Genomic DNA, 22,049 nt, shown 5'->3' on the forward strand with positions numbered 1-22,049 from the left:
AGTCAATAATACATTTTTGATACAAAATCACGCAATTAACACTTTTGATACTTAAATTTAATGTTAAAAGTGTTATTATAAATTATTACATACACGATAAAATATGTTCACAGCAAATTAAAAAAATCCTTCACGTATGCCGAAAATATCAGGTTGGGTTTTTCAACTTATATATGTGAGGCCCCTCATGGGGGGGGGGGTCCTAGTAATCACATAATCACCATTTTTTTTGCCAATATAATCACATAATCATTAAATATTTGCTTATCTTTAGTAATCAAATAATCATAAACTAAAAATACAGTCCTAGGTAATCAAATAATCATGAAATATTTGGCTTAATAATCAAATAATCATTAAAAAAACGGCCAAGTAATCACATAATCAAAAACCCCATGAGGGCCCTCATATGTTGTCAACAAATACCTGCACTGGAAAATAACATTAAGTCAGGGGTAATCCGTAATATATGTGTAATTCAGGTCTTAGAAAGGGTATATACTGTGACATTCCCGGCTTAGGGCTTATATCCCCTTCGCCTTCGGCTCAGGGGATATAAACTCTAAGCCGGGAATGTCACAGTATATACTGTCTGAGACCTGAATAACATATAATATATCCTATGCAATATTGATTTAGTGTATTATATAACCCAGTTTTAATGTTATCTGTTGAGAACGTACTAATCTTATTTGAATCCTTTGGGTATTTTATAGTTGTATTCATAATACAAAAATGGCGTTTTCTCAGTCTGTAGGGAAAGCACAAACTTCAACTGTGTGTCAGTTCTGTGAAGAATCACCTGAGATTAAGTGGAAGTGTGTTAACTGTGAACTATTTCTATGTAACCTGTGCTGTTCCAAGATTCACAGTAAAAGTAAGGCATCAATGGAACATGAAATTATAAATCTTAAAGATTTTGGTACGGAGGATTATATCATGTCAGTGCGTAAAGTTGACCTTGACAACATTGAATGCACAAAGCATACAAAACGAAAGTGTATTGTCTACTGTAAAGATTGCCATAGTCCTGCTTGTTCCAAATGTTTACCTGAGACTCATAAAATGCATGACTATAACGCTATTGATGAGGTTTATTATGACATCATTTCTAGAATGAAGGAACTGATGAATAAATTTGAATCCGACTATCAGTCTCTCGGAATTGAAAAGGATAAACTGCAAAAACTATTTGCAGATGGTAACAAAAATTTCCAAGGAACAAGGGAAATAATTCTACGTACAGAGAAAGAAATGAAAGAGGCTATTTCAAAATATGCTAATAACCTTTTACAAGAACTTGAAGCAAAGTGGAAACCTTTAGAAAATATGATCATTACAGAACTGTCTTCCCTAAAAATGAATGCAGATGTGTTGGAAACCAGGATGAAAATTTTAAATCAAGTCCTGCAGTCTCGTCAAGTGGTTGACATTTTTTCTGCAGGCCAAACCTTATATGAGTCATTGCCGAATTATTCAATTAAAAAATTCAAACCTTACAAGGCAAGGTTTATTCCTAGCAATCAGCACGTGACAATAGGAAGTCAGATGCTTGGTGATCTGTATACAGTTCCAGAATTTGAAATTGTAGACACTTACCAAAGTACTTTCAAGAGTGTGACAAATATTCTATTCAGTAGTGACAAAACTGCATTGATAGGAAGTTTAAACTGTAAGATACTGCAAAAAGTTAAATTTGAAAACCATAATATGAAAATCAAGAAAGAAGTAAAGATAACAATGTATGATATGGCAAAGACAATGGATGGAAAAATACTTATATCAGCTAAAGAATCTGATCTGAAAATATATATCAAAGATGGGAAACTTATGACATTTATTTCTTTTGCACCATTAATAACTTTAGGCGTTCATGTTACAAAAGATAATAGTATAATAGTAGGATTGGTGGCATATTTAACATTTCCTGCAGCAACAGACAGTATCAGAAAACTTCTTGTCATCAATTCTGATGGTGACAGACAACATACTATTGAAAATGACAAGAACAATCACAAAATGTTAACTTACCCTCATAGAATCAAAACTTTAAGGTAGATGGGGTGTCTAAATTATAATCCATAGAATCTTTTAATAATTTGCCAAAATGTAGTTCATATCCTGCTTGTTTAAAAACATTAATAAAAAGAATGGGTCACCGGACTTATTTTCACGCTACAGGTTGTTCAAAATTGTAAAGATTTTGTATAGATTATGCATGGAAAACCTATTTTTCCGCCATAAAACGCAAACCACACCATAGAATTTTGAGATAAAATATGAGAAGATAGCTTCAATATTATGCTTTCAGATAATAAAAAGAAAAAATGGGGTCACCAGACTCGTTTTCTTGCTACATGTAAAAATGGGTAAATTCCTAACACATTCTATAGTAAAAGTAACACAATCTGGATTATCTGCCCTTGCATTTGAGTTGCTTCCCCTTATTTGACAAAGTTGGAAAAAAAATAATCAAACAACAGAATTCTTATTTTTGTAAAATACAATCATAAATGTGATCAAACATGGCATTTTCTATATTAAAATGAAAATTCTTACACATGAATTACCTACTATTATAAAAATTTGCACATTTCATCAAAGATCTAGACCTTGTTTTCTAGTATTTCAAAATCCAAGATGGAGGAAGACACCCTATCTACCTTAAGAGATAAAATAGTAGTTGTCGACGTTATAAACGACGAATTTGAAGGTAGGGTAGTAATGTTAGATCATGGGGGACAACTTATTTGGACCTATAATGGTTTTAAAACTATAAATTCTGACCAGGTTAAATTTTATCCTGGAGACGTGGCAGTAACTTCTCCAGATATGATTCTAGTTTCTGACTGTGAGAATCATGTAATACATGCACTAAATTCAGTAGGGGAAGCTATTTTTTATAAGGAAGTAAAAAGCTTAGGAATAGAATTACCTTTAAGTCTTATCATTGACCACAATGACGTCTTATGGATTGGATGTAATACCTGCACAGAAAACAAAAGTAGTGCGTCAAAAATAATTTGCGTTAAACTAATCTAATTTTGAGATTTCGTATCAAGATAGATCAAATCACAGTTTGGTGTAGTATCTTTTGGTATATGAACATGTGAGTTTGACCGAATAATCATAGCATTGACAAGAATCACAAAGTAAATAAAAGTCATGGGTGAATTTCCAAGGAGCATGAGGCCCTTGCCCCCTGACGTAGTTACATCTATGATAAATGCACAGACTTTTTATATCGTCTCCAAACGTTGGATTACCATGACCCACTTTCAAAATCCTGGATGTGCATCTGATAGAAACTTGTCTTTGTTGTTTTGAGAATAAAAATGTGAAAAAAAGTGTTTGTTGCTTGCTACTAATGTTGTCAATGTAAAGTTGATTTTTAGATAATTTAGTCCATTTGTCAATAAAACACAGAAAATTGCCAAATAAAAATGTGTAAAAAAGTGTGTGTTGCTTGCTACTGATGTTGTCAATGTAAAGTTGATTTTTAGATAACTTAGTCCATTTGTCAATAAAACACAGAAAATTGCCAAATACATGCTCAAAATGCTATCTCTTTATTATTACGAAGCTTCAATCCATCATCTCTTGTTTTTTTCTCAAATTCGGAGGCACAGTTATTTTATAGCAAGTCTAAAAGTTTATACAACAGTCTGTACCTCATCGATCGCTCAAAAAAAAAATCGCCAAAAAAAAAACAAAAACAACAATTAATTGGTAAAATAATGAAATATGGGATAAAATTTTGGATGGTTATGTTAAAGCTGCTGAAATGTTTCCCTGAAATTCCATGATTGTTTGAAAAATGAAATTGATGTTCTGAATTTTAAACACTTGTTTACTAAAAACTGAACTAACTGTAAACAACATGACAGCAATCCTACATACAAATAAGTTGTAGGATTGCTATGTCACACATTTGCCATTTTTATGAAGCTATTGAACAAAGAGTTCAAAAACGAAGTTGAAATCATCCCAACGATAATTTAACGGACGCCATCAGTTGTGGGCTGGTCGTTACTGTTTCGCTAATAACTACGGATGTGTAGAAAAATCCCCTCCTTGTTTCCTCGAATTCGACCTGCCGAATTAGACTTGTCACCTAGTTTGTATTCACACAAGAAACACAGGTACCACATGTGCGGCAGGATCTATTTATCCATCTAGATTATTTGAGATGAACCACGGAATTCGGCTTAGAAAACGTTGCTTAGTCTTTAGTTTTGTATGTTTTGTTTTGTATACATTGATAACATAAAATAAAAATAATTGTATAAAGGTTGAGATTGCATGCTATTTACAAAAGCGTGTCACTGTTTTTTGATATTCTGTTGTTGTTCAGCGGTTTTCATGTTGTGTCGACCATTAAATTATTTGTCTGTGCGTTTCTCTGTTATCAATGTTCTTACAGGTTTTTGTGTTGTATTTCTGTCACGTAGTGTTTTAGCGATATTTTTCAACTTTGCCATAAAGTGGGAAGTTTTGCATGCCATTAAACCAGGTTCAAACCACCATATTTTTTCTTAAAATGTCCTGTACCAAGTCAGGAATATGGCAGTTGATATCAAATAGTTCGTTTCTATGTATGTTGGAGGTTTGTTTTTGTTGCACTTTACTGTTTCTACTGTTCCTTTATTTTCCTGTCAGAGTTGATGCGTTTCCAACGGTTTTGGTTTGTAACCCAGATTTTTGTCTGATCGATTTATGACTTTTGAACACCGGTATACTACTGTTGCCTTTATTTATGTAATATTTATTCAATACCAGATTAAGAATTTATAGATACTCATCAAAGTGAAAATGAACATTTGACACATTATTTTGTAATGATTATACTGCATTTAAACGCAGCTTTCCCGGTAAGACCAGTGAATTGGTCAAGTGATAAGCAATTCATAGGAGTATGGTGATAGTATTATTTTTGCCCATTTTCCTAAACAGTAAGGTCCATAGCTCAGGTTATTGTCAAGAAACCAGAAAATCATTGATTGTTGGATCCTTATTCATCGAGTTTTATCATAACCCAAAAAATCAATCCAAACCTTCGTTTTTGGAAATAGAACCTTGGGGTACAATTTCATAGTAATCCAACACTTAAACATAATTGATTGTCTTGACACCAAGAGAAATACTGTGTAAGCCCCTTATTCTTAAACAGTAAGGACAATAACCGGTACAATTTCATAGAGATCAATTCTTGTATGCTCCAAGTTTCTGTTTGGAAACCAAATGTCTTCTAACACATACCAGGTGCAAAAATTGTGCGATTGTATAAAAAAAAAAACAGACGTGTACATTTTTTGGTATGTGTATCTAAATATAAAATAAAATACACTGAACTGAAACTTAATAGTAAGGTTCATAAACCCTGAGATGAAGTGGCTTGTACTTGTACATACCGTAACTGTTATTTGTGCCATGGTAAATGTTTGGTTAAATATTTGTATGTCTCTATAGTGATTAGAGAATAAAGAGACAGAACTTTAGAACAATGTGATGCCTATTAAATTCAATGTTAATATATATCTGTGATTATAAGCATCCTCTATAAGTTTCATAACACTTAGTTGAGGCAAACTTAAGATAGAGCACGGACAGAAAAGGGTTACACTTAATGCCATTCAGCTGCAGCGGGACAGAGTTTTTATGCATCAAATAGATAGATTGACTTGACCTGATAAACAATTTTACCATATGTCAGATCTGCTCTAAATGCTTTGGTTTTTGAGTGATAAGCCAAAAACTGCATTTTACCCCTATGTTCTATTTTTAGCCATGGCGGCCATCTTGGTTGGTTGGCCAGGTCACCAGACACAATTTTTTAACAAGATACCCCAATGATGATTGTGGTCAAGTTTGGTTTAATTTGGCCCAGTAGTTTCAGAGGAGAAGATTTTTGTAAAAGATGACTAAGATTTACGAAAAATGGTTAAAAATTGACTATTAAGGGCAATAACTCCTAAAGGGGTCAACAGACCATTTTGGTCCTGTTGACTTATTTGTAGATCTTACTTTACTAAACATTTTTGCTGTTTACAGTTTATCTCTATCTATGATAATATTCAAGATAATAACCAAAAACAGCAAAATGTCCTTAAAATTACCAATTCAGGGGCAGCAACCTATCAACGGGTTGTCTGATTCATCTCAAAATTTCAGAGCAGATAGATCTTGACCTGATTAACAATTTTACCCGTCTGATTTGCTCTAAATGCTTTGGTTTTTGAGTTATAAGCCAAAAACTGCATTTTACCCCCATGTTCTATTTTTAGCCATGGCGGCCATCTTGGTTGCTTGGCCGGGTCACCGGACCCAATTTTTAAACTAGATACCCTAATAATGATTGTGGCCAAGTTTGGTAAAAATTGGCCCAGTAGTTTCAGAGAAGATTTTTTGTAAAAGCTAACGACGGACGACGGACGCCAAGTGATGAGAAAAGCTCACGTGGACCTTCGGGAACAAAGGCAGGAAAAACCAAATTACTCAGTAATAAGACCCATATAGATATCATACCTATGACCATTCACATTCCAGATGAGCAAATTACCACGAGATGATTTATTTTCAATGGCAAAAATGACCAGTTTTCTATCTACTTTTATGGTAACCATCATTTCAATGACCAACAATTTAAGAAGAATTATTGATGTTAAGTTCAATCATGTGGAAGAATTTATCCATGTTAAATTGATCTACTGAAGATTCATTTATTTTCTATGGTACCAAAGGAGTAGAGCAAGGAATCCAAATAAATGACCCTGTAGAGGTGGGTTTTTTTTTTTTAAAACTTTTCATTATCAAATGAATGAAAATTTTGGGTGAATGTATAGCTAAATGTATGATATTTGAAAGTAGTATATATAAAAGATTTGTATTAATCCTGTGATTGGGTGTCTTATCATACATATACAGCCCAACAGATATTGCTATACAGATATAAAAGCTCCACTCACTACCGGACTACGTTTGTGTCTTGCTGTTGACGAGTGTTGTATAAACCTGCATGAACTCAGAATGTGCATTGCAGCCGCATTCCAATGACGTATTGCTTGACCATATGCCAACTATAATTTAAATTTATGTTCTGTTTGTTTTCATGCATTTCTCTAGAGCAATAAGAATTAAAACCCATTTCTGTTAACAGACAAACACAAACAGCAGGATTAACTCCATTTTCTCCAGTGCCAATCATTGGGTTCAAAACTTGAATGTGTACATGTGTAGCAAAAAATATACCATGCAATATTGTCAATTTCAGCATGTTAAGTGAACATCAAGAAAAGTTCAAAATCCAGAAGTGTAGGACAAGTATTTCACTTTTGTTTCAAAGCAGACAATGATCTGTTATTTTTACTGTTGAAATTAGTTGTAATGTTAGAATAGATAATTATCTTCTTTAAGCAATGTATTGCAACAACAGTCTTCAGCAAGAAACAAGTGTCTATACCATATGTCAAGCTGAGTCTACTAAAGCTCAATAATTTAACAGACTATCTCAATGGTTTTTCATATCATATGGAATATATTACTGGTTAAACATTTTTCAGTTTATTGTTCCTGTAATTTCAGGACTATCCCTGCCAAATACTACTTTTACAAAATGATTTAACATTGTTTCAGTATTTTCTTCGGGTAATTTCAGAACTATTCCTGCCTTAAACGGTATACATGTATCATTAAAGTATATTATTCCTGCATTTTCTGTCTATAAAAAGATGGCAGACTTCTCTGTTACTTAGTTAACAAAATTATGAATAGCGATTTGTAAACCATATGATGAATAACTATCAATCCAGAATGTCTGTATGAAATAATAAACAAGTAAGGTTTTACGACAATCTTGTATTTCTACATGAGACCAACATTTACAATATAAAAAAATTATACAATTTATTTACATATCTATTTATGATAACAGTAATGTTACAGAAAATCAAATGCTTTTTGTACTACAAAAATATAAGTTTATGAAACATGAATTTACAATATGGAGATAAAATATTGCAGATCTTAGCACCCAAATTCAGTCTAACATCATGAGTAGTATTCGGAAAATTTCATAACCAGGTGTTCTGAGGCTTCCTGCAAACTCTTCATATCATTCAGCCAACTCATTCACTGATCATTTATACATAACTAACAGCTGCCAAAACTCATAAGATCTATTTCCAGGCTTATTGGTTTCTTATACCCAAAGCTTGCTCGATTTCCATTCTTCTTTGCTGAACCTGCAATAAAATTACAAATATTAAAGTAATTTAAACATGACATTTTACAAACAGTGCATTCAATATCTCTCAAGATCTGAAAACAGTCTGTTATGAAAGCTTACTGGAGCCTCTGTTTATGTAGTTTACTGAATATCAACTTAAAAAAAGTTTGAATTGAAATGATAAATAGACACCAAAAGACAAGACATAATTAGTACATAATATAAGTATCAGTAGTGTAATGCATTTGTTATAAGACATTGAATCAGTGTCAAAATTGAGTTATCTCCCTTAAGCCAGAAAAATGTCTATGCAATTGAAAGACTACAGTCATTAAATATAAGTGGGTGTTTTGTGGGTGTAAAGATACCCAAATTTAAATGTTCAATGAAGTATATATTGGTCATTGGCATGTTTATAATCTTTCTCAAAACCATGTTATCTAATACATGCATTCACATTATTTTTCCTCACTTTCAGGAACTAAATTTTCGGCTCTCCCATGACACCATCTGCGAGTATGGTCTTGAGGAAACAATGATAGTCCGTCGGAAGGAGATGATAAATGGCTGACCCGTGTTAAGAGAGAGCCATATCTCTTGCACGTTAAAGACACCCTTGTAGATTTCGAAAAAGAGTAGGCTAAAGCTGCTACAAGGCAGCACTCGCACCCGCAAAGTGGAAAGGGATTAATATAAGTTGCAAAACTTGTTTCCCAATCCACTATAAATAAATATGTTTAAACTAAATTCAATCAACAAAAAATAAATAAACCCATAGTAAAGGATTGCAAGATAGGTCAGATAATTATTCAGAGATAAGTTACTGTGAATTTATTATTATTCATGCAATACTAGAATTTGTGGCTCTCACAGGTTATGTAAAACATGGATTTAAATGTATAACAAGGTACACTTTTTCTGTAGGCTTCAATAAAAACTTTTGCAACACCATTAAACCATGAAAACAAATATAAACAAAAACACAATATTCACCAAATCAGTGAAAATTAGCATCCACCAAAAAAATTGAATCTGTGTGGCATTTTCAGAGGAATGGAGTGTAGAATTTTACACTGACAATATGTACAAGTTATCACTGTTAAACTTCTGTTGAAAAATTCAAGGTGTCAGCAAAGACCTCAGCAAACAGGTAGTAGGTTTATAACAGATTTGAAAAGTGCTAAAACATTACAACTCATTGCTGTTAAGATGCAGACCATATATAAAATCTATTTATTCTATAGTTCCTTAAAAATAAAAAGGAAATATTTGTCAAAAGAACCAGGAAAGGACAAACTGACAGTCAGGGGAAATATAACTATCTTGGATTCATGGAATGAAAAAAAGATTGCATAACATAAAAGGAATGATAAATTGGAATAGACTATTATTACCTTTCCATAGAAGTATCTACAGACAGCCTCCTGGCACCATGGTTGGTAGAAATAGTCAGCTCTTCTCTCTTCTTCTGGATTACCAGCTACATCTGTCATTGTCTGAAAGTAAAATGTTGGAAATAAAATATGATTATGTTAAAAACAGAATTCATTATAAATTCTTTGCTACAACAGTCATAGCAATATTTGTACAATTTAAACAGCTAAAAAACCTCTGATGTACATGTCTACAAACCTTTCAGTAAGCTACATTTCCTGGTAATTCTTCTTAACAAGTGATAGGTACCATCAGAAATTAAGGAATTTTCATACAAGATATTCAAAGAAAAATCAGAAAAGTACCAGTACACATGCTTACTTCCATGCAGTGCCCGTGTGTATGTAGCAGCCACTATGTTTCGTCTGTTACTTTGTTTTGGCGGAACTTTTCAACTAGTTATTTCGTTCTGATGGAACTTTCCAACTAGTTGTTTTATTCCGAGTGCAGTCGAAAAGTTCCGAGAAAAAGTAGCTAGTTGAAAAGTCCTGGAACAATGTAGCTATTTGAATAGTTCTGGCGGAACAGAACAACTAGTTACATCTTTCAGAATATACCATATTTAGTCCTTTTTGTAGAAAGAGGGGGAAGAATGAGTATCAGTATATATAAGAGCAAATCATTAATTTACAAGAATACCCAAAGCACTGAAAGGGGTTTCTTTGGGAACAAATATGAAAAAAGGGGCATGGAACTTTATTTTTTGGGAAATAATGAAAATGAATTTAAATTTTGATGTACTGAGGGGGAAGAACAAACTCCCCCAGAAAAATTTAAGTTGTATTTCATAGCTCCCATAAAACGGAATAAGTTGCATTATCATGCAAATTTATTATTCATAGTACCCTCAAGAGAGGGAAGAATACCCCCCCCCCCCCCCCCCACCTCATATGGGTCTTTGCATCAATTTTACAAATGGAACTTTGATACTGGACTCTAGTCTGTAATATCAACCAATTATTGTATGTCCAATAGAGCATTATACTCTACCTTTAAGTCTCTAGTCTGTGATATCAACCAATTATTTATAAATTCCTGTGGATCTTTGGCAAAACTGAGGAAGAATTCTCTGTTGGTTTTCAACTGATTAATGGTCTCTACAGTTTCATGAATCTGAAATACAAATAAAAATAAATTTATAGAGCATATTTTATATCAAGGCATAAGTCTTATAACTTTTCGTGACGTCACCACGAGATTCAATATGGCCGAACAAAATAGGCGGAGAATGTATACAAATGGAAATAATTAGATAATAGTGTTAAGGAAATGAATACTCAAACATAAATAGGTACGTCATATCCTAGAAAAATATCTAACGAAACGAACTATATATGTTGACAAGCTTTGCATTGATTATAAACAATAATTTTTTGGGAAATAAGTGCGACCTGAACCTGGGTCTCAATTCCGAATGTTTTGAAAAAGGAAAAATCCGTAGCTCTATGGTACGCAAATAGTAAAAAAATAGCATAAGGACCTAAGAGCTACAGTTCTGCAGCTATAATGCTGCATGCTTAGCAGAGAAACAGCAAATGTCAATATTACTATCTGATTTCTGTGGAGTTATTTTTCGTGGGTACCAATTTTTTCGTGGATTGAGGAAAACTTGCATGTTCGTAGTTATTTAATTTTATGGTTTTGATGAAGTCTACATACAAATTTACAGAATTTGTGTCATTTGTTGAACATTTGACTTCGTGGTTCACCTGTAACCACGAAATCCACAAAAATTGGTATCCAATGAAAATGAATGAATCCACAGTATACCTGTCCGTGTTTTTACCCCCAAAACTCCCCAACTTATGTGAACACACTACTGCGAGACTACTGAGAGGCAGCTATATGTATATGAAGACAGTCTATATTTAATGAGTACTCATGTTTTAATAGTTTCCTACCTTGCTGTCAAGGTTACTGATTTCTTGTTGACTTTGTGTAGTCAGTAAGAATGAGTTATAATGTTATAATAGTTTCCTATCTTGTTGTCAAGGTTACTGATTCTTGTTGACTTTGTGTGGTCAGTAAGAATGAGTTATAATGTTATAATAGTTTCCTACCTTGTTGTCAAGGTTACTGATTTCTTGTTGACCTTGTGTGGTCAGTAAGAATGAGTTATAATGTTATAATAGTTTCCTACCTTGTTGTCAAGGTTACTGATTTCTTGTTGACTTTGTGTGGTCAGTAAGAATGAGTTATAATGTTATAATAGTTTCCTACCTTGTTGTCAAGGTTACTGATTTCTTGTTGACCTTGTGGGGTCAGTAAGAATGAGTTATAATGTTATAATAGTTTCCTACCTTGTTGTCAAGGTTACTGATTTCTTGTTGACTTTTTGTGGTCAGTAAGAATGAGTTATAATAGTTTCCTACCTTGTTGTCAAGGTAACTGATTTCTTGTCGACTTTGTGGGGTCAGTAAGAATGAGTTATAATAGTTTCCTACCTTGTTGTCAAGGTTACTGATTTCTTGTTGACTTTGTGGGGTCAGTAAGAATGAGTTATAATAGTTTCCTACCTTGTTGTCAAGGTTACTGATTTCTTGTTGACTTTGTGTGGTCAGTGAGAATGATTTATAATGTTATAATAGTTTCCTACCTTGTGTCAAGGTTATTGATTTCTTGTTGACTTTGTGGGGTCAGTAAGAATGAGTTATAATGTTATAATAGTTTCCTACCTTGTTGTCAAGGTTACTGATTTCTTGTTGACTTTGTGTGGTCAGTAAGAATGAGTTATAATGTTATAATAGTTTCCTACCTTGTTGTCAAGGTTACTGATTTCTTGTTGACTTTGTGTAGTCAGTAAGAATGAGTTATAATGTTATAATAGTTTCCTACCTTGTTGTCAAGGTTACTGATTTCTTGTTGACTTTGTGTGGTCAGCAAGAATGAGTTATAATAGTTTCCTACCTTGTTGTCAAGGTTACTGATTTCTTGTTGACTTTGTGTGGTCAGTGAGAATGATTTATAATGTTATAATAGTTTCCTACCTTGTGTCAAGGTTATTGATTTCTTGTTGACTTTGTGGGGTCAGTAAGAATGAGTTATAATGTTATAATAGTTTCCTACCTTGTGTCAAGGTTACTGATTTCTTGTTGACCTTGTGTGGTCAGTAAGAATGAGTTATAATGTTATAATAGTTTCCTACCTTGTTGTCAAGGTTACTGATTTCTTGTTGACTTTGTGGGGTCAGTAAGAATGAGTTATAACAGTTTTCTACCTTGTTGTCAAGGTTACTGATTTCTTGTTGACTTTGTGGGGTCAGTAAGAAGGAGAATGAGTTATAACAGTTTTCTACCTTGTTGTCAAGGTTACTGATTTCTTGTTGACTTTGTGGGGTCAGTAAGAATGAGTTATGTTATAACAGTTTCCTACCTTGTTGTCAAGGTTACTGATTTCTTGTTGACTTAGTGTGGTCAGTAAGAATGAGTTATAATCTTATAATAGTTTCCTATCTTGTTGTCAAGGTTACTGATTTCTTGTTGACTTTGTGTGGTCAGTAAGAATGAGTTATATTGTTATAATAGTTTTCTACCTTGTTGTCAAGGTTACTGATTTCTTGTTGACTTTGTGGGGTCAGTAAGAAGGAGAATGAGTTATAATGTTATAATAGTTTCCTACCTTGTTGTCAAGGTTACTGATTCTTGTTGACTTTGTGTGGTCAGTAAGAATGAGTTATAATGTTATAATAGTTTCCTACCTTGTTGTCAAGGTTACTGATTTCTTGTTGACTTTGTGTAGTCAGTAAGAATGAGTTATAATGTTATAATAGTTTCCTACCTTGTTGTCAAGGTTACTGATTTCTTGTTGACTTTGTGTAGTCAGTAAGAATGAGTTATAATGTTATAATAGTTTCCTACCTTGTTGTCAAGGTTACTGATTTCTTGTTGACTTTGTGTGGTCAGTAAGAATGAGTTATAATGTTATAATAGTTTCCTACCTTGTTGTCAAGGTTACTGATTCTTGTTGACCTTGTGTGGTCAGTAAGAATGAGTTATAATGTTATAATAGTTTCCTACCTTGTTGTCAAGGTTATTGATTTCTTGTTGACTTTGTGGGGTCAGTAAGAATGAGTTACAACAGTTTTCTACCTTGTTGTCAAGGTTACTGATTTCTTGTTGACTTTGTGGGGTCAGTAAGAATGAGTCATAATGTTATAATAGTTTCCTACCTTGTTGTCAAGGTTACTGATTTCTTGTTGACTTTGTGTGGTCAGTAAGAATGAGAATGAGTTATAATGTTATAATAGTTTCCTACCTTGTTGTCAAGGTTACTGATTTCTTGTTGACTTTGTGTGGTCAGTAAGAATGAGTTATAATGTTATAATAGTTTCCTATCTTGTTGTCAAGGTTACTGATTTCTTGTTGACTTTGTGTGGTCAGTGAGAATGATTTATAATGTTATAATAGTTTCCTACCTTGTGTCAAGGTTATTGATTTCTTGTTGACTTTGTGGGGTCAGTAAGAATGAGTTATAATGTTATAATAGTTTCCTACCTTGTTGTCAAGGTTACTGATTTCTTGTTGACTTTGTGTGGTCAGTAAGAATGAGTTATAATGTTATAATAGTTTCCTACCTTGTTGTCAAGGTTACTGATTTCTTGTTGACTTTGTGTAGTCAGTAAGAATGAGTTATAATGTTATAATAGTTTCCTACCTTGTTGTCAAGGTTACTGATTTCTTGTTGACTTTGTGTAGTCAGTAAGAATGAGTTATAATGTTATAATAGTTTCCTACCTTGTTGTCAAGGTTACTGATTTCTTGTTGACTTTGTGTGGTCAGTAAGAATGAGTTATAATGTTATAATAGTTTCCTACCTTGTTGTCAAGGTTACTGATTTCCTGTTGACTTTGTGTAGTCAGTAAGAATGAGTTATAATGTTATAATAGTTTCCTACCTTGTTGTCAAGGTCACTGATTTCTTGTTGACTTTGTGGGGTCAGCAAGAATGAGTTATAATAGTTTCCTACCTTGTTGTCAAGGTCACTGATTTCTTGTAGATTTGTGTGGTCAGTAAGAGTGAGTTATAATGTTATAATAGTTTCCTACCTTGTTGTCAAGGTTACTGATTTCTTGTTGACCTTGTGTGGTCAGTAAGAATGAGTTATAATGTTATAATAGTTTCCTACCTTGTTGTCAAGGTTATTGATTTCTTGTTGACTTTGTGGGGTCAGTAAGAATGAGTTATAACAGTTTTCTACCTTGTTGTCAAGGTAACTGATTTCTTGTTGACTTTGTGGGGTCAGTAAGAATGAGTCATAATGTTATAATAGTTTCCTACCTTGTTGTCAAGGTTACTGATTTCTTGTCGACTTTGTGTGGTCAGTAAGAATGAGAATGAGTTATAATGTTATAATAGTTTCCTACCTTGTTGTCAAGGTTACTGATTTCTTGTTGACTTTGTGTGGTCAGTAAGAATGAGTTATAATGTTATAATAGTTTCCTACCTTGTTGTCAAGGTTACTGATTTCTTGTTGACTTTGTGTAGTCAGTAAGAATGAGTTATAATGTTATAATAGTTTCCTACCTTGTTGTCAAGGTTACTGATTTCTTGTTGACTTTGTGTAGTCAGTAAGAATGAGTTATAATGTTATAATAGTTTCCTACCTTGTTGTCAAGGTTACTGATTTCTTGTTGACTTTGTGTGGTCAGTAAGAATGAGTTATAATGTTATAATAGTTTCCTACCTTGTTGTCAAGGTAACTGATTTCTTGTTGACTTTGTGGGGTCAGTAAGAAGGAGAATGAGTTATAATGTTATAATAGTTTTCTACCTTGTTGTCAAGGTTACTGATTTCTTGTTGACTTTGTGTAGTCAGTAAGAATGAGTTATAATGTTATAATAGTTTCCTACCTTGTTGTCAAGGTTATTGATTTCTTGTTGACTTTGTGTGGTCAGTAAGAATGAGTTATAATGTTATAATAGTTTCCTACCTTGTTGTCAAGGTAACTGATTTCTTGTTGACTTTGTGGGGTCAGTAAGAAGGAGAATGAGTTATAATGTTATAATAGTTTCCTACCTTGTTGTCAAGGTTATTGATTTCTTGTTGACTTTGTGTGGTCAGTAAGAATGAGTTATAATGTTATAATAGTTTCCTACCTTGTTGTCAAGGTTACTGATTTCTTGTTGACCTTGTGGGGTCAGTAAGAATGAGTTATAATGTTATAATAGTTTCCTACCTTGTTGTCAAGGTTACTGATTTCCTGTTGACTTTGTGTAGTCAGTAAGAATGAGTTATAATGTTATAATAGTTTCCTACCTTGTTGTCAAGGTTACTGATTTCTTGTTGACTTTGTGTGGTCAGTAAGAATGAGTTATAATGTTATAATAGTTTCCTACCTTGTTGTCAGGTTATTGATTTCTTGTTGACTTTGTGTGGTCAGTAAGAATGAGTTATAATGTTATAATAGTTTCCTACCTTGTTGTCAAGGTTACTGATTTCTTGTTGACTTTGTGTGGTCAGTAAGAATGAGTTATAATGTTATAATAGTTTCCTACCTTGTTGTCAAGGTTACTGATTTCTTGTTGACTTTGTGTGGTCAGCAAGAATGAGTTATAATGTTATAATAGTTTCCTACCTTGTTGTCAAGGTTACTGATTTCTTGTTGACTTTGTGTGGTCAGTAAGAATGAGTTATAATGTTATAATAGTTTCCTACCTTGTTGTCAAGGTTACTGATTTCTTGTTGACTTTGTGTAGTCAGTAAGAATGAGTTATAATGTTATAATAGTTTCCTACCTTGTTGTCAAGTTTACTGATTTCTTGTTGACTTTGTGTGGTCAGTAAGAATGAGTTATAACAGTTTTCTACCTTGTTGTCAAGGCTACTGATTTCTTGTTGACTTTCTGTGGTCAGTAAGAATGAGTTATAATGCTATAATAGTTTCCTACCTTGTTGTCAAGGTTACTGATTTCTTGTTGACTTTGTGGGGTCAGTAAGAATGAGAATGAGTTATAATGTTATAATAGTTTCCTACCTTGTTGTCAAGGTTACTGATTTCTTGTTGACCTTGTGTGGTCAGTAAGAATGAGTTATAATGTTATAATAGTTTCCTACCTTGTTGTCAAGGTTACTGATTTCTTGTTGACCTTGTGTGGTCAGTAAGAATGAGTTATAATGTTATAATAGTTTCCTACCTTGTTGTCAAGGTTACTGATTTCTTGTTGACTTTGTGTGGTCAGTAAGAATGAGTTATAATGTTATAATAGTTTCCTACCTTGTTGTCAAGGTTACTGATTTCTTGTTGACTTTGTGTGGTCAATAAGAATGAGTTATAATGTTATAATAGTTTCCTACCTTGTTGTCAAGGTTACTGATTTCTTGTTGACTTTGTGTGGTCAGTAAGAATGAGTTATAATGTTATAATAGTTTCCTACCTTGTTGTCAAGGTTACTGATTTCTTGTTGACTTTGTGTAGTCAGTAAGAATGAGTTATAATGTTATAATAGTTTCCTACCTTGTTGTCAAGGTTACTGATTTCTTGTTGACTTTGTGTGGTCAGTAAGAATGAGTTATAATGTTATAATAGTTTCCTATCTTGTTGTCAAGGTTACTGATTTCTTGTTGACTTTGTGTGGTCAATAAGAATGAGTTATAATGTGATAATAGTTTCCTACCTTGTTGTCAATGTTACTGATTTCTTGTTGACTTTGTGTAGTCAGTAAGAATCAGTTATAATGTTATAATAGTTTCCTACCTTGTTGTCAAGGTTACTGATTTCTTGTTGACTTTGTGTGGTCAGTAAGAATGAGTTATAATGTTATAATAGTTTCCTACCTTGTTGTAAAGGTTACTGATTTCTTGTTGACTTTGTGTGGTCAGTAAGAATGAGTTATAATGTTATAATAGTTTCCTACCTTGTTGTCAAGGTTACTGATTTCTTGTTGACTTTGTGTAGTCAGTAAGAATGAGTTATAATGTTATAATAGTTTCCTACCTTGTTGTCAAGGTTACTGATTTCTTGTTGACTTTGTGTGGTCAGTAAGAATGAGTTATAACAGTTTTCTACCTTGTTGTCAAGGTTACTGATTTCTTGTTGACTTTGTGTGGTCAGTAAGAATGAGTTATAATGCTATAATAGTTTCCTACCTTGTTGTCAAGGTTACTGATTTCTTGTTGACTTTGTGGGGTCAGTAAGAATGAGAATGAGTTATAATGTTATAATAGTTTCCTACCTTGTTGTCAAGGTTACTGATTTCTTGTTGACCTTGTGTGGTCAGTAAGAATGAGTTATAATGTTATAATAGTTTCCTACCTTGTTGTCAAGGTTACTGATTTCTTGTTGACCTTGTGTGGTCAGTAAGAATGAGTTATAATGTTATAATAGTTTCCTACCTTGTTGTCAAGGTTACTGATTTCTTGTTGACTTTGTGTGGTCAGTAAGAATGAGTTATAATGTTATAATAGTTTCCTATCTTGTTGTCAAGGTTACTGATTTCTTGTTGACTTTGTGTGGTCAATAAGAATGAGTTATAATGTTATAATAGTTTCCTACCTTGTTGTCAAGGTTACTGATTTCTTGTTGACTTTGTGTAGTCAGTAAGAATGAGTTATAATGTTATAATAGTTTCCTACCTTGTTGTCAAGGTTACTGATTTCTTGTTGACTGTGTGTAGTCAGTAAGAATGAGTTATAATGTTATAATAGTTTCCTACCTTGTTGTCAAGGTTACTGATTTCTTGTTGACTTTGTGTGGTCAGTAAGAATGAGTTATAATGTTATAATAGTTTCCTATCTTGTTGTCAAGGTTACTGATTTCTTGTTGACTTTGTGTGGTCAATAAGAATGAGTTATAATGTGATAATAGTTTCCTACCTTGTTGTCAAGGTTACTGATTTCTTGTTGACTTTGTGTAGTCAGTAAGAATGAGTTCATCTGCTGCTTCAGTGTATCATCCTGTAGAGAAATAAAACATTCAATGTCTTAAATGATTCAGTCAACTGTAAAAGTGATGTGTGCATGTGATTAATTTTTTGTACTTAAAAGATATTTCTCAGAATTTTCCAGAACATTAAGAAATTCAAAGTGAGACTAAATACATATGCATGATGCATCAATGACATCATTTACAGATTTTATAAACGATGTGTAGTATAAGGTGTATTAAAAATTTCTTAATTGTAAGAAACTATGGGTAATTTCATTGTTCCTACCCCAAAATGAATATAAAGTCATTGGTTGAGGTAACATTGTTTGAGATGTTTTAAAAATCAAAACATTTTTGTAAAACTTTTGAAAATATATCCCTAAATTCTTTTAATGGATTCTAAAATGGCACAAATTATACTTGTTGAGTAAAAAGATTGTTCGCTTTCAGCTAATATTCAACATTAACTAATATGATTATCGTCAGATTACACAAAAACTTCAAAAGAAAAACTTTATTACAAGAAGCAAATTAATACAGTTAATAAAACAAAAAATATAAAGATTTAAAATCATATCTACTGCTTTAAAATAACTTACTATTTCAACATCAATATCATAGCAAGCAGTTTTTCTTGCATCCGGTCCTTCAACTCTGTGAAATGTAAAGTTACTGTAATATAAATAAATGTTTCCAGCAAACTAATTCCATCACCAAATCATATAATAAAATTTACAAATATTATCAATGTTTGTTTTTGAGTCTTTGAAATACTATTGAACTGTAAATATATTTGTATTTTTTGTCATTTACAAAATCACATGCAATTATTTCAGATAGATATGATTGAAACAAAAGAGCAGATTTTTGGTGGTAAACCATTTGTAAAGTTTCTAATCTGTAAATTGTATTGTTATAAATTAGCCCATTATTTTGTTTTAATTTGAATAGTTTCACATTTTCATGTTGTAGCCTTTTATAGCTGAAAATACAGTATGGGTTTTACTCATTTTGAAGGCCATTCAGTGACCTACAATTGCTTATACTTTTGTCATCTTAACGTTGGTGGAGAGGTGTCTCATTGGCAATCATATCACATCTCCCTATATTAATAAAACCTATAACTTACGTTATAACATGATTGATAACAATAGGGTCTGGTGGCATCAACAAATTATGTAGCTTTCCTGGAATCTCAGCAAATTTCATTCTTTTACACTCAAAGATCTGAAACAACAAGATATACAAATGTACAAAAGTATATCAAATGATTTTTATAATTGTACTAAAGAATAAATCAAACAATCACACTTAAATTAATTTTTATAATGATAATTCACAAGAATGAATTTTAATGGACACAAACAATGTTGGAAACAACATACATTGATTTTAAATTTAGACAAGTTTAAATTGTAAAACTTTTAACCAATCTGCTGAAAAAGGTTCATTAATTATTAACATGTATTTAATTTTCAATTCTAATTTCAGATTTTCAATCTGTACTTGTTTCTCTAATAACATAAATAATAACCTGCTCAAGATATTTGTCACAATTAATGTATTCTCTCTCATTTGGATCCTGTAGCTTGTGTGTTTTAATATACTGCCATAAAGCACTGATAATAACTGGTCTTGTCTGTGTGTGTACTCCTAATAAACGTGCAAGTCGCTGGTCCAACTTAAACTGTGGTGGCTAAAATATATACTAATTATTATACATCTTTAATAAAAAAAATTGTAATATAAACAGTATGAAATATAAAATCGATCAAAAGTTGTTGATTTTTATTGAGTGATTGAACTTTTTGATTATAATTTTTTATTTTGAAAAATATTTCTCTTATGTTTACAATTTATAATATACTATTCATTGTAGTTTCATGCTAAAGACATACATATATGACTTAAAGGTATCTCTTTAATATACCAGGGAAATACGAGTAATGATGCATGAGTAATTAACTCTTTAACGAAAAAGGTCAGCGACTGTTTTTCAAAAGTTCTGGTTAAAACTGATCGTAGAATTTACTCTTTTTTGTGGAAAGAGCCGCAGACATTTATTTTGTTTTCTTACTTTTATGAGTAACAAAATTACATTAAAATAGTTCTCCTGGTTTTTTTTTGTACTTAAATATATCAAAAAGGTAAGAAACAGCATGACAATTTCGGCTGTCTCTGGCAACTGTATTTCAGACTGATTTGATTTACTAGCATAAATACAAAATATTCTTAATTAATAGCCCACCTGGTAATCAAGCATTAACAAGACTGTGCATTTAACATTCTGGTCCCCTGGACGTTTGACCTGGAATCCATCAGTTTCTTGGGTACTTGGTGTACGGTGCCACTAAAAATTCAACAATACATATAACAATCAAATAAACAGCTGTGCAATGAGTGCATGATACACCTAAACCCAGCAATCATTACTCATCACATGAAAATGTTCTTTTAAGAGGTTTAATTGCTAATTACTCTGGAAAAAACAAAAGCATATTGTTAAGAGTACACAGACCATCAGAACTCTATTTTAACTTAGAATTAAATCACATGGAATACTGGAGTAATTGATCAATATCCTTACTCTGGAATGGTGGATAACCATTAAACATAATATATATATCACCAATTTATCTGATCAAAAATTAAAAACATGATAAAGTTTGATGTTTTTGTCAAAAAATAAAATATTACCTCCACGAGATGATTGTCTGGTCCATACAATTCTTTGTCTAGTTCTATCACCAAGCTTTTAAAGAATGATGAGAATTTCCTTTTAAGTTTTGATGTGTCACTTATCTTTGCACTGGCAGCCTGAAATATATGTATTTATACATAAGTATTTTTTATAGTGTTTTTAAACATACTGTAGATTCATTTATTTTTGTTGGTAAAAATTTTCTTTAAGGAAAACTTGTCCAAATCACAAAAAAACTTAAGATTGACCAATGAACTATGAAATAAGGTCAAGGTCAATTGAAACCTGCTATACTGACAATTCCCCTTACATTCATTAACTGCACCAAAAATTATTAACCTACTATTTATAGAATTTTTTAAACTTAAATTTATACTTTTAAAGTAGTCGTTGAACCTTGGAAATGAGGTTTAGGATAATGGAAATATGACAGAATGAAACTTTGTAACATAAGGTCTCTGCATGCAAGTTATTAGGCATCCAGGTCTTCTTCCTACTTCAGAAATATAAAGCTTTAAACAAATAGCTTACACTGCCTCTATCGCCAGTTAGTAATACATATGTCTCTCATACTACTACAACGAAAAGGCGAGACAAAAAAAAATGACAGTTCCATGTTCTCGTTTTTTAAATAAATTTAAAAAATCTTATCTTTTCTATTTGGTAGTTCTATAAAGCATGCCAGCTGGTTAAAAATAGGAATTATTTTTTACCAGCTGGCATGCTTTATCCTTTTCAACAAAAAAAGACCTTGTAGTTTTTGTGTTAACATCAGTCAAAGTGTTGAAATTTTGTTTTTAAAGTAAAAATAAATGTAACTTTGTCAAGT

General features: G+C 32.3%; 2 protein-coding genes across 5 annotated transcripts in view; one reads left to right on the forward strand and one right to left on the reverse strand.

Moving 5' to 3' along the window:
• Positions 1–732: 732 nt before the first annotated feature.
• Positions 733–3,347, forward strand: LOC139511694 (E3 ubiquitin-protein ligase TRIM71-like). The gene is made up of 2 exons (XM_071298716.1): positions 733–2,054; positions 2,670–3,347. The coding sequence occupies exons 1-2, from the start codon at positions 736–738 to the stop codon at positions 3,040–3,042; spliced, it is 1,692 nt and encodes a 563-aa protein (XP_071154817.1). The 5' UTR covers positions 733–735; the 3' UTR covers positions 3,043–3,347.
• A 4,492-nt stretch (positions 3,348–7,839) lies between these two features.
• LOC139511695 (SWI/SNF-related matrix-associated actin-dependent regulator of chromatin subfamily D member 1-like) overlaps positions 7,840–22,049 on the reverse strand; it is a 63,413-nt gene continuing 49,203 nt past the window's right edge. For 2 of the 4 annotated variants that reach the window (XM_071298720.1, XM_071298718.1), the window contains 9 exons: positions 21,217–21,336; positions 20,768–20,869; positions 20,054–20,215; positions 19,649–19,746; positions 19,119–19,173; positions 18,468–18,548; positions 10,649–10,771; positions 9,619–9,720; positions 7,840–8,240 (listed from right to left, as the gene is read on the reverse strand). In XM_071298720.1, the coding sequence (XP_071154821.1) occupies positions 8,187–8,240; positions 9,619–9,720; positions 10,649–10,771; positions 18,468–18,548; positions 19,119–19,173; positions 19,649–19,746; positions 20,054–20,215; positions 20,768–20,869; positions 21,217–21,336 (897 nt within the window). In that variant the 3' untranslated portion in view covers positions 7,840–8,186. Of the gene's footprint in view, positions 8,241–9,618; positions 9,721–10,648; positions 10,772–18,467; positions 18,549–19,118; positions 19,192–19,648; positions 19,747–20,053; positions 20,216–20,767; positions 20,870–21,216; positions 21,337–22,049 lie in introns of all 4 variants that reach the window. The other 2 variants (XM_071298719.1, XM_071298717.1) reach the window with 1 other exon arrangement.

The sequence above is a fragment of the Mytilus edulis genome, chromosome 2 (assembly GCF_963676685.1).
Source record: "Mytilus edulis chromosome 2, xbMytEdul2.2, whole genome shotgun sequence".
In the NCBI taxonomy this organism is placed as follows: Eukaryota; Metazoa; Mollusca; class Bivalvia; order Mytilida; family Mytilidae; genus Mytilus; species Mytilus edulis.

Excerpts from the sequence above, each read along its gene's own strand:
- LOC139511694 (XM_071298716.1), top strand. The coding sequence starts at position 736 with ATGGCGTTTTCTCAGTCTGTAGGGAAAGCACAAACTTCAACTGTGTGT. Across the intron at positions 2,055-2,669 it reads CATAGAATCAAAACTTTAAG|AGATAAAATAGTAGTTGTCG; the intron begins GTAGATGGGGTG and ends ATCTACCTTAAG.